We start from the raw sequence: 17,665 nt of genomic DNA, 5'->3' as shown, positions 1-17,665 counted from the left end.
ACACACCTTGCATTATTTCCCTATCCACTTGCAGAACAAGATACCTTGTGGGGCAACAGAAGGTGCTGAGGTAACTTGAGTGATGTGGTTGGCAGTATCTGGCTGGATATGGCAGTCAATGTCAACCCAAGAGTTAGTAACTGTTGAATTTGCAAGTTCCAGCAGAACAAAATCCACAATTCCACCACGTTTGATTTGCTTAGCAACCACTGGTTTCCCTGATATTACACAATTCCAGGCTGCTCTGAGATCCATTGTAAGGAAAGACTGCGAACTCGTTGTCTGAAATAACTTTAAATTAGTTTACAGCAGTGGTTTAATGGTTAAGCTATCCTTCCCTTCAGTTTTGCTATTTTGGGCTGAGATCTATCTTGAGGACAGGTATTCAATGGGAGCAGAGCCAAGGTGTGCCGGGATCAGGGACAGACGACTGACGAGCTCGGGTTCAGTGGAGGAAGAGTGGGTGATAAAGCAGCTGGCAACGAGCATCGGCCTAGCTAAAGGTACTGTTTACTTTCATCAAGGAGAAGAATAATGGGCTAAACTTCAGTCAATACAATCAAATTTCCAAAGGGGGAGGGGGTGTGAGAATGGCTAAATTGTTGGATTAGAACTCCGACTGAACCCACAGCCCAGAGTTCAAATCTCAGATTTGTGACCGGGAATTTAAATTCAGTCAATCAAATATTTCACAGAAATTGAAAATAAAACTCCCCTGTGCATGCATGAGTTACACCTTCTGAATATTAAACGCCGTCTTTTTAGAGCCTAGAACATTACCGTACAGTGCAAGCCCCTCAGCCTATGATGCTGTGCTGATATTTTAATCTACTTCTAGATCAATGTAATCCTTTTCTCCCACATAGCCATCCATTTTTCTTTCATCCATGTGCCCAAGACTCTTAATTGTCCCCAATATATCTCCTTCTACCATCACCACACCAGCAATGTGTTTCATGCGCTTAGCCTTTCTGTATTATTTTTAACGAGCTCCAATATCCCCTTTATACTTTCCTCTGATCTCCTAAAAATTTTGGGCTCTTGCATTAGCCACTGCTGCCCTGGAAAAAGGCACTGGCTGTGCAATCTGTCTATTCCCTTTATCCTATACACCTCTATCATGTTGGCCCTCATCCTGTTTCACTTCAGAAAATAAAGCCTTAGCTTGCTCAAGCTCCCCAATCTATGCAACATTCTGGTTAATCTCCTCTGCACCCTCTAAATCTTCTACATGCTTTGGAGAATAAAGTGACCAGACTGAACACAATACTCCAAGTTTACTCTGCCCAGTGTTTTATATTGAACTCAATCCCCACATCATATGCCTTCATAAACTCCCTTTAAATTTGCACAGTGACTTTGAGGCATCTATGGACATCAACTCCAAAATCCCTTTATTCCTCCACTCCACATTGACCTTGCATTTTCTTTTCAAATTTGACCATCCAAAGTGTATCACTTCACACACATCTGGGTTGAACTGCATCTGCCAATTCTCAGCCCAGTTCGGCATCCTGTCGTTATCCTATAGGAGCATTTACACAATCCACCACACCAGCCTTCGTGTCATCTGCAAACTTACTAACCCAAACTTGCAATTCCTCATGCAAGTCATGAATAAAAATCACACAAAGCGGGAGTCCCAGAAGCTATCCCTGCAAAATACCACTAGTCACCAACCTCCGGCAGAATATGCTCCATCTACTACCACTCTCTACCTTCTCTGGACAAGCCAATTGTGAATCCATGCAACCACGTTTCCCTGGATCCCATGCTTCCTGACTTCCTGAATCCTGGATCCCATGCTTCCTGACTTCCTGAATCCTGGATCCCATGCTTCCTGAATGAGCCTACTAACTTGCTAAATTCCATATTCACTGCTCTACCTCCATCAATTTGTTTGTTAGCTTCTTGTAGGACCCCGATGATGGCCTCACTATTGTGGGCAGAATTTCAGATGGTGAAGAGCTGAAGGGAGATAGATCAGTTGGTTGAATGACGACCCGGCAACAGCCTTGCACTAAACGTCATTAAGAGCAAGGATTTAATTGTGAACTTAAGGAAGGGAAAGTCGAGGAAACACACCCCTCAAAGCCATGCTGACTATTGCTAATCAGAAAATGCTTCTCCAGACACTCGTAAATCCAGCCTCTAAGAATCTTCACCAATAATTTGCTCTCCAAGAAATATTCCTATTACCTTTCCTAAACAAAGGAATAACATTTTCTCTCCTCCAATCTTCAGTTACTGTTCCTATGGCCAGTGAGGACACAAAGTTCATTGCTAAAGGCACAGTAATCTCTTTCTTTCCTTGCTTCCTGTAGCAGTCTGTCGTACAAGGTGTTCAAGAACTGAATAGTTGAAGGGAAGCAGCTTTTCTTCATCCGAGTGATATGGGATTTCAGGCTTCGATACCTTCTCCCTGATTGCAGCTGCAAGAATCTTGTGAGAGAATTTAGCCTTTGGTTAAATACTCCCTGCATAAGCTCAAACATGTTCAGAAACACAAGTCCAGGATTTTATCCAAAGGAATTCCCCTTCTATTCTGTTTGGTAATTACACACTCAGAAGCCACTTTATTGGACACATTCTGCACCTAACGAAGTGGTCACTGGGTGTATGTTTCTGGTCTTCTGCTGCTGTAGCCCATCCACTTCAAGGTTTGACATGTTCTGCATTCAGTGACGCTCTTCTACTCACGTCTGTTGTAGTTCAGCTTAAACCAGTCTGTCTATTCACTGACTGCTCTCAATAACAAGACATTTTCACTCTCAGAGTTGCCACTCAATACCTGTTTATTTGTTTGTTCATTTGATTTTTGCACCATTCTCTGTCAACTCTAGAGAAAAGAATCCCAGGAGTTTAACAGTTTCTAAGATACTCGGGTCACCCTGTCTGGCACCAACAATCATTACATGGTCAAAGTCACTTAAATCAAATTTCTTCCCCAATTAGGATGTTTTGTCTGAACATTGATTAAAGCTATTAACTAAGTTTGTGTACTTTTATGCATTGAGTTGCTGGCATATGATTGTCTGATTAGATATTTGAATTAACAAGTGGATGTACGCGTGTACCTAATAAAGTGGCCTCTCAGCGTATGTATTATGCTTTGGGGATAAGGACGTGAACAATACTTCCAAGACAGGTTTGCTTGCTTTTATTACTGATGTGACATTTGCTGTTCTTTCCCTCTGTAATTAAACTGACTTGCACCCATAAGTCATGTCCAGTGTAAGCGGAAAGTTGGAGAACTACAGCATGCCAATGGGTGTGAGAGAAAATGTCTCAAAGGGACTGAAATTGATGGGCTTGTTCATGAGCAAGGACTCAATGGACTACATGGTCTATTATATTGTAAGGAAATATGACACAAATGTAATGGTTTCTCTGTAATGTTAACTGCTAAGGCTAATGTAGTGGCTTCTCTGCAATGTCAACCGATGAGGTAATGGTTTATCTGTAGCAGCCATGCTTGGGTTATAACTAGAGATAACGGTTGGCTATTCAACACGAGAAATGTTATTCTTGCTTATGTGTCTGGAAGCTGGGTGTTTTTGCGGGTTATTCGTCAAGGAGAAGAGGAGGGACGCGTGTGAAGAGCACTGGTAGACCACTGGACGTTGAGCCTGGTGGGTTACACAAATATATAAAAGATCAAGAATGTTGCAGTTATTGAAGTTCATTATTTTGCTGTCTTCCAGATGTCTGAGTTGAAGAATGCCATTCTAACCAAGCCCTCACTGAGCGAGACCCAGGTGGTGGAGCTGGTAGGACAATTGTATCGTCTGAATGTCTCAGAGGTCCAGCCACTGCCCAGCTACGTGGACCAGAACTTTCACATCCAGGTACCTGAGACCCAAGTAAGCAGGAATCACAGGAGGAGCTACGTCCTCAAAGTCCTGAACACAACCGACAGCCAAGATGTAGATTTGGTGGAAGTACAAACACGAGTCTTGATGTTCTTGAAGCAGAAAGGTTTTCCCACCCCCACACCCATCCCAACCACTGATGGCAGGATTATGTCGCTGGAGACGATTAGTGAGTATCAATTATTGGTTCTTGTATATTGGGCCTGTTTATTCATCATTTGTCCCTTAGATTAAAATTTGCCTTATTTATCTAATTGTCCATGTTTTCATAATTCACTGAAACTCATTGGAAACAGAGGTTTGTCAGACTAATCTAACCAAAGACAATGCTCTATATTTTGCAGAATCTGGTCAAGAATATAAGAACCATATGGTCCGCTTGTTCACCTATTTACCGGGAATTCCACTGCAGCAGATTCCTGCAGGCCCACTGACCTTGTACAAGGTCGGGCAAACTCTCGCTCAGATTAATAAGGTTCTCAAAGTAAGTCCATGTATTCTGTCCAGACATCTAAGCAAGCTGTGTTTTGCCTTTAATATCAGTACAGGTATGATCAAAGCGCCATCCTGTGGTAACAAATCAGATTTACTTTAAATCTCCAGCTTGAAATGATTGCATTTTAAAACAATTTGTTGAAAAGTCATCTTTATTATGTTGGGTCACTGAGCATCACAGATATGATGCCAAATATTAAGCAGCAAAATGAAATTGTAGAAACAGTCAGCAGGTCAGGCAGCAGGTGTGGAGAGAGAAACAAAGTTATTGCTTTATATTTGTCATTTATCGAGATAGAGTGAAAAGCTTCTGTTTGGTGTGTCATCCAGCCAGACCAGTACACTGAGGTGTAAGGAGAAAGCAGAATGTAAAATACAGCGTTTCACTCTCAGGAAGAACAGGGCAGGTAGACAATAAAGTGCTGGGGCCACAGCAAGGTCGACTGAGAGATCAATCCTTACCGAGTTACAGGTCAGTCCAAGAGACGGAGAGTGGCTGAGAAACTGTCCTGGAGTCTGCTGGGACATGCTTTCGGGATTTTGTATCTTCTGCCCAAACGTAGAGAGGGGAAGAAAGAATGACCAGGCTGGGAGGACCCTGCTCTTTGGTTTGAGTGAGCTCAGTCATTTGTCCCTGGAGTGAAGTGACTTGATAGAGGTATGCAAGATGATAGATCGAGTGGACAGCCCAAGACTTTTTCCAGTGTGGAAATCGCTAGTGTGAAGGGGCATAAATGTAAGGTAATTGGGGGAGAAACTTGGTGGTGGGGTGTCAGATGTACATTTTTTTTACATCAAACTTCGTGCTGGAGGTGATGGTAGAGGCAGACACATTAGGACAGTTAAACTCTGAAATTAATAGGCACGTGGATGAAAATAGCGAGATATGTAGGAGCGAAGGGTTAGATTCATCTTGGTAGGTTAAGAGGTCAGAACGACGTCGTGGACCAAAGGATCTGTCCCGCCCTGCAATGTTGGATGTTCTGTTTCCTGAGGCAGTGGGAAAATTAGCCAGAGTGAAGAGGGGAAAGCTGCAATGACTCCCAGCTGATTACCATTTTTTCAAATGATTGAAACTTTTAGTGCTTTTGATATTTCAATTCTTTTTCTTTTTCTCGGAGAGAAATGTCAAATTAATTCCAATCCGCAATTTGAAATCCACCAGTCACCCCTTAAAGACCACGATAAGCTTCCTAAATGAGTGACTCTAGAGAACAAGCTACCTTTGGGAGAGAGGACTAGCTAATAGAAGGTGAAGTTGGGACGGTTGTTTTGAACCTCTGGCTGTGTAGGATGAGTTAACCTCACAGTTCCAGTTGCTTAAAGTGCAGCGATCTGTTCATTTTGACTAACGTGAGTGATCGGTCTCCCACAACTATAATGAATGCTGTCAGTTTTCCACTCTGGGCTGCATAGAAAAGCAAAATTCTGTGGCAATCATCTTGAAGATACCTTTAAACAAAGTTAATTTGCTGGTGGTGGGTGAGTGTAATGGACTTGTCTAATTATTAGGAATTCCAACATCCCAAACTGAAGAGTCTACAGAGAGATTCCTTCATCTGGAAACTTACGAACATTCACCAGCTGAAAGAGTACCTATACATACTGAAGGACAGTGACCGCAAAGTTATGGAGCAAATTATTCAGCAAATTCTAGAGAAGGTGCTTCCAAATATCAGCAACTTTCATGAAAGTAAGTGCCTCTCTGTCAGTCATTAGGTTTGCGGGGGGGCGATTTGAGCAGTTGTGAAAATGGGTGGTTTCAATGGGCCAAGTACACCAACTTCACCTTCTGACCACTGAACAATGAAATGAAATAGGTGCTTAAACATCCATCCAGTAGAACCCATCCAGAGTCCCAGACTGATGTGGTGAGTCTGTGTAATTCATTGCCACAGGCAGCAGCGGAAGCCAAGTCATTGGGTAAATTTAATTAAGGACATCAAGGTTACAGGGAGAAGGCAGGAGAATGGGATTGACAGGGAAAGTAAATCAGCCATGATGGAATAACGGTAGACTCGATGGGCTAAATGTTCTAATTCTGATCCTTTGTCTTATGATCTTATGGGCTTGTACAGCAGGGAAGCAAATCCTCCAGCCCAACTCGTCCATGCCAGGAAAATGCCATCTAACCTAGAACCATTTGCACACATTCTGCCCCTATCCCTCTGAACCGTTCCTATCTGCGTATCTGCCCAAATGTCCATTAAATGTTAGTGATATAGAACAGAAATGGAACTCAGAACTGAGCATACCAGAAGCACTGTGGAGCAGAGATGTACACCAGCAGACTCAGTAACCTCACGGCCTGATAAACCCCTAACGTTCAGTCCAAAAGATGCGCACGATGACTATGACTGTGCACAATTCTCCAAGTGCAGCCTCACAAATGCGTTCACTGCAACATAATGTCCCTCACGCTCAGGAGTGTATGTTGCCTTTAGTGACGGATGATACAATTGTACAACATTTGTGTCTCGAACAGGCATCAATCATGGAGACTTCAGTCACACCAACGTTCTAGTGCATCCTCGTCATTCATCAGCTGATCGCTCCAACCCAGGTCACCTGCAACAGGAGTTGGACATCTCTGGCATTCTTGACTTTGGTAACATCAACTCTGGTTACTGTGTGTGTGACCTGGCCATATGCATAATGTACATGATGCTGGACAACAACGATCCCATGCATGTGGGGGGCCACATTCTCGCGGGCTTTGAAAGTGAGATATCCTTATCTCCCCAGGAGAGGGATGCCTTGTATTTGCTGGTTCTTGGCAGGTTTGCTCAGTCGCTGGTTATGGGGAGATATGTAGTCCAGTTTTACCCAGACAATGAGGAATACCTTATGACCACATCAAGAACTGGTTGGATGCTTTTGCATCAGCTCTGGGAACTGGGTGAAGAAGCAGTGCAGAAAGTTTGGTTTGAGACAGCTGACTCCTATCTCACTCCATGACCTCCCCAGTGGAACTGAGGTGACCCAGGCACAACAGCTTCTCATAAAATATCCATGTATTTAAGGGAGAAATTACTAAATTGCAATCATTAAGCATGTCCACCAACTGAATGGTCCATTCATGTTTAAATAGATTTTTGAACCATCATGCTTGCTTTTCTCATGCTTTACTAACTGCATCTAAACCTACAACCCACCTGTGAATCCCTCAACAGTCACCAAACCCAGTATACACCTTGCCCAGATATGAAATGGTGTATCAACCCTCTGGGGCGTGAGACTTGGTTAATAGTCTCACTATCCTGAGTCCAATTGTCCTAAAGATAGTGTAGAGAAGCTCATGGGTTAATCTTCAAACCACGTGCCATTGCTGATGACAGCATAGGTGATGTTTTGGTGTGGGTTAGGGTTTGTTGAAATTCCACCAACATTCCTCTGCACTCTGATTTCTGGTTTTTCGAGCCAAGCTACTTCCACTATCAGTAGCTGAATTGTCACCCGAGGACCTGGTGTGAAATGGTCACTGTCAGCACAGGGTGCTCACTCTGTGCCGTAGGTTGGGGAGAATCAGCTCCTTGATCGTCCATTCCCCTCAGTTTTTCCTTCCTCGGGTAATTTCAGATTTCGTTCATCTCCTGCTTCTGCTCCACCTAGCACCTCTTGGCTCTCAGCCTTTGCCAGTCTCTTCCACCAAGCCCCATCCCCATTTCCTCAGTCACCTCTGCCCCCTTCCATCCAGCCCACTTGGCAAGTTCAAACTTCATCGCGACTTTTCCCGGTTCCAGCATGAAACGTTAACTTGTTTTCCATCTCCGCTCTGGTATCTCCAGCTTTTTTCAAAAATGTTTTTCTTTCTGTAGCATTCAATTATAGCAATATGGTGCTCGGATGGTTGTGGATGTGGCACAGGTGTGGATAGGGTAAGAGGGCCGACGTAACCCTGGCGCAGATAATATGAAGGATCAGTGGATATGGTGATGGGGCAGATTTAGCATATCTACTGTCTAGTGATGTGGTGGAAATGGCACTGTGGGGGGTATGTGCGATTATGGACAGAGAGTGCTATGGCACCTCTGCTGTCACCACACAAAACCCTGAAAGGTTTGGAATTTTAAATCTATTAAAACATCGGCTGTGTATACCTTTTATGCTGTAATATCTGTACCCATGACTATTAATACATCTGATCAGCAATATTGGACGTCGTCTTTTCTTTCATTTGAGATTAGGACATGGTGGCTGCTGCAAGGAAGAATTCCAAGAAAGTGCTTGTTATTCAAAGTTGCCCTAACGTGCCCCAGTTACTGTCAGAAGAGGCACAAAAATGGAGTGATTGTATTACTAGGGAATGATTGTAATGGAGGCAAAATGAGAAAGGGAAGATTTGTAGGGATATGTGGAACAACGGAGGGTGTGTGGTGGGTGAATTGCTGTTCCATAGAGCTGGTGGAGACATCTGGTCTGAATGCCCTGTTCTCATTCAGTAACCACACTGTGATTCTGTAATCAAAGAGGAGATGACAACCAGAGAACGTACTCTCTTCTCAATCCGATCTTTCGTATCAAATCACTAGAACTGATAGAATTTTAAAATCTGGTTTTCCAAACAATGAGACAGTATGTTTTTAATACTCTTACTGTGCATCATTTTAATTCAGATTGATTTTTTCATTTCAAAGATGTTGCACATCTACATTTCAGTAAACCCGGTAAATTTCAAGGGAATGCAGTAGCAGACAGAGATGAGATTAAAGAGGGTACAGGATCTGAGCTCCCAGTGAACGATGGGAACACCAGGCCAGTGAGTGGGAATTGCAAACGTCAGGAGAGCTAGATACCAAACCACTAGGATTCCCAAATCATCAGACAGCGCATTATCCAAGTTTTACTGCAATACATTACCCCACCAGCTAATGGATTTGGGATTCAGGTGATCTTCAAAGGCATAAAATGACTGGTAATTGAAGTTTCTTTCAACATCTCCAGCAGTGGTCACATTAGCAAAAGCACCTTCCTTAAAATATACATGGTCTAGGGCACAAACCTCTCCAAATGAAAGTAATTCATGAACTACTCCTGATTTGATCTTAACTTTGTATTAATGTCTGTAAGTGAATTATAGGGAGGCAAATTTTGGAAAGGTGCAAAAATAATATTGTAGTTGTTATGGGTAACTTCAATTGATATGTCCTTTGTGCAAAAGGTTTCGATGGGGCGGTTTTTGTTAAGTATGTCCAGGATACATTCCTAATGCAATATGTAGACTAACAGGCTAGAGGAGGGGGAATATTGGATCTGGAAATAGGAAATGAACCAGGTCAGATGTCAGATCTCTCGGTGGGTGACATTTAGGAGAGAGCAACCATAACTCCCTAACCTTTATTATAGCCTTGGAGAGGCACAGGAATGGATGGCATGGGAAAGTAATTAATTGGGAGAGGGGGAATTTGGAGCAAATATACTTCAAAAAAATGGACAACAGATTTGTTAAGTTGTTTAGGAGGCACTTGCATGGGATTCTGGATTGTCACTGAGGCATTCAAAGGATAGTAGGGTGAAAGAACCATGGCTGACAAGAGATGTGGAATATCTAGTCAAGAGGAAGAGAGAAGCTTGCCTAAGTTTGAGGAAACAAGGATCAGATAGGGCTCTAGAGAGAGTAAAAAGGAGAGTAAAAAGGGACTTAGCTGAGATAGAAGGGGTTTTGAGAATGCCTTAGTGAGTAGGATTAAGGAAAACCCCAGAGCATTCTACATGAATGTGAAGAACAGGAGGATGACTAGATTAAGGGTAGGACTGATCAGGGATAAAAGAGGAAATGTGCCTGGAATTTGGAGGAGGTAGGGGAGATATTTAATGAATACTTTGCTTCTATATTCATCAATGAGAAGGACATTGACACTTATGAAGACTGCATAAAACAGGTAGATGCACTAGAACATGTCAACAATGAGGAAGAGAATGTGCTGGTGTTACGAACCCCGTAACTGGGTCACTTACCAGCAAAGATAGAGAGGTCTGTTGAAGTCTGATGGTACTATTTTAACAGTATTTATTGATAAAAATACACAAAAATAGTATCAATGCAAACATACAGATAATATATGTTGTCAATACTAAATCTAAAAGTGCAGGTATAATAATAATCAATAAGAAATAGCTCTACCGTTGTCTAGGTGATAATATATTGTCTGATGGAAATATAAAAGTCACTCAGTTCATTCAGTTCGTACAGGCTTCAGCCTTTGGGGACCACTGTGTTTTCAATTGTTGGAGAGAGAGAGAGATTTCAGAAACTTGCCAGCTTTTCCTTTTTTCTGATCTTGATCCGTATTCGTCCTTTAGCGAGGCTGTTCCGTGGAAGACTCGTCATCTGGGCAAGGATGGACACACATACACACACACACACACACACACACACACGCACACACACACAAGTCCACACCGGTCTCATACGTTTCTCCTGGTGTGTCTGAATGAGTTGTTCCCCAGACCCCCTTTTATCCTTACTCACGGGGTCTCAGATGTCAATCAGGTTGGGATGATGCAATCCCTCAACCAGCCCACTCTGGTCATTCCCTGAGGGCTTCAATGAATAGTACAGTACTCAATACACAATTCAGTCTCCAAGAGACAATGGCCGTTATCCGTGGCTTTGTATCGCTGAGGCCAGGACACATATTCCAAACCCTTGTGGATTCTATATGTCTCTCTCTCATTTCCTGGGTCCCAGACTCAAATTAATAGCGATCTTACAATTCTCAAAAAGGAGGGGGCTACTTTGTACCCTTCGGCCGCTCAGAGTTGTGGCACATTCGTAACACCCCCTTCCTTCAATGCATTTTTACCATCGGTAAAAATTAAGTAATACAGAATCTTACAGGATTTTAGAAACTAACACAATACAAAAGTTTTTTTTCACTACAGAGTAATACAGTTATACATTCAATTCAGCATCTAAACAGTTAACGATTACATTCACTTCCTTTAATATCTTAACATCTTGTACCTTAGTAAAGTCTTGTAGCATCAGACTCCAATTTGCTAACCACCTATTTTTATTCCTTTTCTTCAGCAAACAAAAACTAAAGACTAAAAACAAAAACTAGCTTACATGTATACTACAAAAGTTCATGCAAATACTAATCTTTATGTTATTTTCAAACTTAACAGTCAATTTTCCATGGGGGTTGTCTTTATTATTCACATGCTTTGTCGAAATCCCTTAAAACCGGATCCGGTTAGTTAAAACGGCATCCCGTCAACCCTCGTCCCTTTTCCAGTTAACTCCCATGTGGTGAGTTTGTGCACCCTGGCGAAATAGGCTTTCGCCTGCTCCTTTCATAGGAGTTATTTTATCAATAACGTGTTCCAAACTTAGACCATTTTCCAAAGTTCCACACAATTCTTTAAGTTTAAGCAAGTTGCTAGTTTTCTCTTCAGGACCCTTCATGCTCAATTTAAGATTCTCAATTTAAGATCTCAATGTGATCCTCCTTTGTTCAAACAGCATTTTGAATTCTGCTTTTTCACACCACACTCTTCAATAACAATAGCGTGTGGGGTACCTTTACATTCCAACTCAACCTGTAATTGATTCACAGGCACCACGTAACCAAACCATTGTTTCTGTAGCCTGGTGGCTGCTTCTGACATCAATCCAGACTTTAAATTTTCTTCATTCAATTTAGGAACTACACTTTTCCCTTTTCCTTCAATAATATTCACCTCACCACCTTTTATCTCCTTACTAACTTTTAACACACCTTCGAGCACAAACAACTGGGAATTCTCACTTCCCACTATTACCAAGGTTAACCCTTTCTTCACTGAACAAAGTCCATCTGACCCACAAGGACTGCATTCCTCTTCAACTGAATCAAATACTTCAGACATTTTCTGAGCTCCATTACTAGGTTCAGTACCACTTGCATCCACATCTTGGACACACTCAAATGGGACATTTGCCTCTTCCAGGCTTTCAATACCCGTACCCTTTTCAAATTCTAAATTCCCCTGATCCTTCCAGCTACTCTCTGGGCAACTCCCTTCTGGAGTAAACTCAACCCCGCGGGCTGAAACAACCTCATCTGCCAACCCAGCAGACTTCTTCAAAGTAATGGCATCCTTTTCATCTAGGACTGCCCTCATTTCATTATCGGGAACACCTTTAGAATTTTCAACTTCTTCAAACAGTTCTCCAAACCAGACAGATCATCCATGTCCAACCCTGGACCTTCAAACAGACTTACCTGTTTCTCATCTTTACTTCGTGCCTCTATAAATTTTCTCCTTACTAAGAACAGGTCTACCTCCTCTCCCTTACTCTCTTTCACTTTACTACTCTCCGTTTTACCACCCTTTAAACCCTCATGGTACAGGGTCGGTAAAAACGTCTCAGCCAAATCTAAACTGGCTGGATTTAAACTGCTCTCGTTCTCACCTGCCTTTCTCGACATGCTGCGAGTGGTCGCACATGCGGGATAGATCTTGGAATCTAGGGGCGGGACCTCAACACTCACAGGCTGGCTCGGCAGCTTCATGGCCAACCAAACGTCACCACCAGCTAAATCGTTACCGAGAAGGACGTCCGGGTCAGTTCTCAGGAATTCTGATCGCACCCCTATTTCAACTGGTCCGGATACTGTCGTGGTTTCTCGTGCCCCACAAATGATTAGGAGACGCAGAAGATTCTTCAAGAAGGGTTAAACTTTAATTTGCAAATCAAAGCTGAGACAGTCATTGAGCTAGTCGCTGATTGCCCACCGATCCATGGACACAGCATGTTTTATAGCAATCTCCTGGTTTAGTTGCATTGGCATATGCAATCGGTCTATATTTGCGTATCACACGTACATCCGCCACTATTGTTTCTACCCATTGACTTAATCATGTTCTAATCTACATCTCTTAGCTACCTCTCTTTAACACACCATTGTCTTCTACATTGTTAAGATTTCATTCTCCTACTAAATTGGGTACATGCATAGCAAATAGCAAACTCAGATTTTCTAATCTACATCTCTTAGCTTCCTCTTATTAACACAACATTGTCTTTTACATTCTTAGGATTTCATTCTCTAGCAAATAGCAAGTTGCAACTTTTATACTCCAATATATTCCCCCTTTGAGACCCATAGGTACTCACACAGAGAAAGAAGACTAAGAGTCTGCGCACAAAAGCCCCAATAAACTCAAGCATTTATTCCCAAATCTCGGGTTAAACTATAATTTTCTGCGCCAACCTCAAAGTATTCTCTCCCTGTTACCCTGGGCTACTGAGCCAAAAACCTGTCCCTTTGTACCTGAGACACGGAAAAAGACTCAGAAGCCCTTACAATCTACTCCCACATCTAGGCATGTGGTTCAATTAGTTTGCATGCGGTAACTCATCAATGCTAACGGTAAAGCATCGACCCAATTAAGTTTAGTGTCTGCACAAATTTTGTTTAGTTTGGCTTTCAGGGTTCCATTAATTCTCTCTACCATGCCCTGTGACTGAGGGTGGTATACACCTCAGTGCCTCAGTACCAATTTGACCACTTTCTGGATAAAAGCTGAACCATTGTCTGAGCTAACTTCTGTAGATATTCCAAACCTTGGGATCACTTCATTTGTCAGAAATTTTACCGCTGTCTTTGCACCTTGATCTTTTGAAGGTACCACCCATCTGCTAAATCGATCAATTACTACCAGCATGTATCTTTTCCCTCTCACGGTCTTTATCATGTCTATGTAATCGATCACTAGATGTTTAAATGGTCCTTCAGGTACAGGAATGTGACCTATTGGGATTGTAATTCCCTTTTGAACATTATTCTGTGTGCATACCTCGCACTGTGACAAGACAAAGTCCACTGAAGCCTGTAAATAAGGTGACCAAAAACCATACTTCTTTATCTTCTTTATCACTTCCCCCCTTGCACAAAGGTCCATCCCATGCGCTTCTGAAATCAGAAACGTCAGTAGAGGGGTGGGCGCTACCAACAAACCGTCTTCCATGCTCCACAAGCCTTCCGGATTCTGCTTGGCCCCCCTTCATCTCCACATTGTCTGTTCTGCCAAAGTTGCCTTACCTTGTATTTCAATTAGGTCCTCTACCACAGGTTCTGGAGTTAGGCTTACCTGGGGGGCAATGACAGCTGATGTACACCCAGATGCTTTTCTGGCTGCCTCGTCCGCAGCATGATTTCCCTTTGGTATTACATCATTTCCCTTTATGTGCCTGGCATTTTACTATAGCCAATGCTTTAGGTTTCATCATGGCTTTTATTAAGTCTAGAATTTGCTGACAATGTTGTACGGGATCTCCACTGCCTTTTTTAAAACCTCTCTGTTTCCACACTGCCCCGAACAAATGGCATACTCCATGAGCATATGCCGAATCAGTATAGATGTCTACTTTCTCACCTTCCATCATTTCACACGCAGCTGTCAGGGCTTTGATTTCCGCTAGTTGGGCGGTACACGGTTGGGGACTGGACTCCATCCTAATAATCTTGAAGCTCGACTGATGCTGCTGCGCTACTGAGAACCCTGCATGATTTCCATCATAATCCCTATAACAAGAGCCATCTACGAACAGAACCTTTTTATCTGCATCCTCTAGTGGTTCTGCTCTCAATTTGGCAAAAGCCATCGCCTTCCCTACACAATCATGGGGTTCTCCTTCATAGCCCAAAGGGACAAAATCGGCTATATTACTGCTAGTGCATCTCTGTATAGTTATGTCAGGAAATGTCAATAGCATCTGATACGCCTCTATCCTGGCTGGCGTCAACACAAATTTCCCTCTTTCCAGCAATTCTGCTGCTTTGTGGTGTGTGTACAGAGTCACAGGATAGCCCAGGGTTACAGATGATGCTTTTTATATGCATAGTACAGCGCCGCCAATCCCTGATAACAGGGTGGATACCCCTGAGCCACCTCATCTAGTCTCGTACTGTAGTATGCTATCAGCTGCTTTGCTTTTCCTGTGCCTGTCTCTTGTGTTAGAACCGCTGTGACATAACCCTCCTGTCAGTTGGATACATACAAATGAAAAACCTTCTCGGAGTCAGGCAAAGCTAATGCTGGTGCTGACTGCAATTCCTGCTTAATAGTGTTGAAAGCTATCTCCGCCTCTCCATTCCACTGTAAGCCGTTCTTCAAATTTGTATGTCCTGCTTCTTTCATTATCTTTCTCAAATGTGCCACAATCTCAGTATATTCTCCTATCCAATCTGAGCTGTACCCTGCCATTCCCAAAAACGTCATCATCTGCCCTACAGTCTGGGGTTTTGGGGCCTCAATCTGATCTGGTGCTATCGCCTTCACTCCCTTGGATATTACCCTGCCTAAGTATTCCACTTGCTGCGTGCAAAATTGCAGTTGCTTTTTGGATACTTTATGTCCTCCGTGCACCAGCTTCTCTAACAGAGTTATAGTGTCCTGCTCACACTGTTCCTTACTGTGGGAGCAAATCAACAGGTCATCCACATACTGTAACAATGTACTTTCCAATGGTATGCCCTCGAGGTCTGCCTTCAACACCTGATTAAAAACGTGGTGAATGTTTAAGCCCTTGCAGCATTCTGGTATAGGTATACTGAGCACCTCTAAGTAAATGCAAACAGATACTGACACTGATCGGCTAGAGGAATGCTGAAGAAAGCTGAACACAAATCAATCACTGAAAAGTAACTTGCTTCTGGTGGAACATTAGTCAAAAGCGTGTGTGGGTTGGGGACTACCGCTGGCCAGTCCTCTACCACATCATTTACCACTCGCAAATCATGCACCAATCTCCACTTAGATTTATCTGCTTTTAAGACCGGCAGCAACGGGGTATTGCATGGACTGTTTGTTCTTTTAAGCACTCCTATTTCAAGCAACCCCTGCACTGTCGATGCTATTCCCTCTTCTGCTTCTTGTCTTAGAGGGTATTGTGGTCTCCTGGGTGGAATTGCTCCTTTATTCAGCCTTATTTCCACCGGACTAGCTGTTTTTATTTTCCCTACGTCCGTGTCATGCTGTGACCACAGAATAGATGGCAACTCATCTAACCTTCTATCTTTCTGCTGGCCTCTTTCCTTTCCCAGCAATGGCATGTGTGGTTGGGGAGCTATTTCGACTTCTCTCACTGTCCCTACCATATCTACACTTACCATTATTTTAATGCAATTGTTGTCTTCTGATATCCACACCTCTGGTGTGATTTTCCTCCACACTGTTACGGTTTCAGCACTCTTAACTAAGGGTCCTAAGTCTTTAGACTGATATCCCTTGTTTACCAACAATGTCACATGGGGCGCAGCCTCCGGTATCCTGTACCATTTTTCTAAAAAGGTGTTCCACTTAACTTGTAAAGTTCTCCCTTGCTTTCCAATTATCACAGCCTCCCCTTCCAGGTGCTGTTGGGTACATGCCTCCAGGTGCCACCTCTTCTCTAACTCCCTGTTCTGAGTCTCGTCAAAAATCACTGTACAATGTAGCTCAGATTTGGGCATTACAGCCCTGGGTAATATAGCCTGCACACCCTTTTTCCATTTTTCCCAGGTTTCCTGAATCTGATCTGCGATGTCTCCTATCCAAAAGACATTAGCCTTCTTGTCTTCTCGCACTATCAATTGAGCCCCTGCTCTTTCCACACTCAGCCCATTTCTGGTGCACTCTAATTTTAATTCCAGTTTCAATAAGGCATCTCTGCCTAACAAATTAATTGGAGTTCCTTTAAATACTAGCACCGGCAAAACAATTCCTTTATTTCCCATTCTCAACCGCACTGGAGCCGTGCATTGTGTCAACTGTGTTTTCCCCGAAAACCCTACCGTCTTAATAAACTTTCCTGACATGGGAAGGTGAAGGGCATACTGTGGCTGTACACAAGTGTACGTGTGTACACTTCATTGGTGTCCGTTGCTCTTCCAACATAACCTGAACAATGGGGTCCTCGTCTGCCTCCCTTGTTATCATTGGGTAATGTCCCTTCCCACTCGAGTTCTCGGGGCACCCCTAATACCTCGCATAGGGGTTCACAGGTCCGCTTGCGCCTGTGGGGACTGGTCCTTGGTTAAACTTTAGTTCCCTTCTTATCGGTTCCTGCTGGTGTGTGACAGGCCATGGTGTAAACGGACAATCTCTTCTCATGTGACCTGGCTGATTACATCCCCAGCACAGTCTCTCTATCTCTCTTTCCCCCTGTTTCCTCACTGGTCCCCTCTGCCCACAGCTCCTCTGTCCCCCTCCTTGGGACTTCCAGTCCTGTCTGGGCTGTTTGAATTTAGTCTGTTCCAGATAGGGCATTTGTGGGAATGCTCCTCCAAAGACGTTGATTATTGGCATGTGGTTTTCCAGCCCTT

The 17,665-nt window shown here is 43.2% G+C and overlaps 1 protein-coding gene across 1 annotated transcript; it reads left to right on the top strand.

Moving 5' to 3' along the window:
• Nucleotides 1–344: 344 nt before the first annotated feature.
• On the top strand, nt 345–8,521 carry LOC132378815 (hydroxylysine kinase-like). The gene is made up of 5 exons (XM_059946039.1): nt 345–503; nt 3,705–4,041; nt 4,217–4,356; nt 5,880–6,060; nt 6,853–8,521. The coding sequence occupies exons 2-5, from the start codon at nt 3,705–3,707 to the stop codon at nt 7,323–7,325; spliced, it is 1,131 nt and encodes a 376-aa protein (XP_059802022.1). The 5' UTR covers nt 345–503; the 3' UTR covers nt 7,326–8,521.
• Nucleotides 8,522–17,665: the final 9,144 nt, after the last annotated feature.

Source organism: Hypanus sabinus, chromosome 21 (genome assembly GCF_030144855.1).
Source record: "Hypanus sabinus isolate sHypSab1 chromosome 21, sHypSab1.hap1, whole genome shotgun sequence".
In the NCBI taxonomy this organism is placed as follows: domain Eukaryota; kingdom Metazoa; phylum Chordata; class Chondrichthyes; order Myliobatiformes; family Dasyatidae; genus Hypanus; species Hypanus sabinus.
The sequence above is the reverse complement of the archived record's forward strand: the minus strand, read 5'-3'. Positions and strand labels throughout refer to the sequence as shown.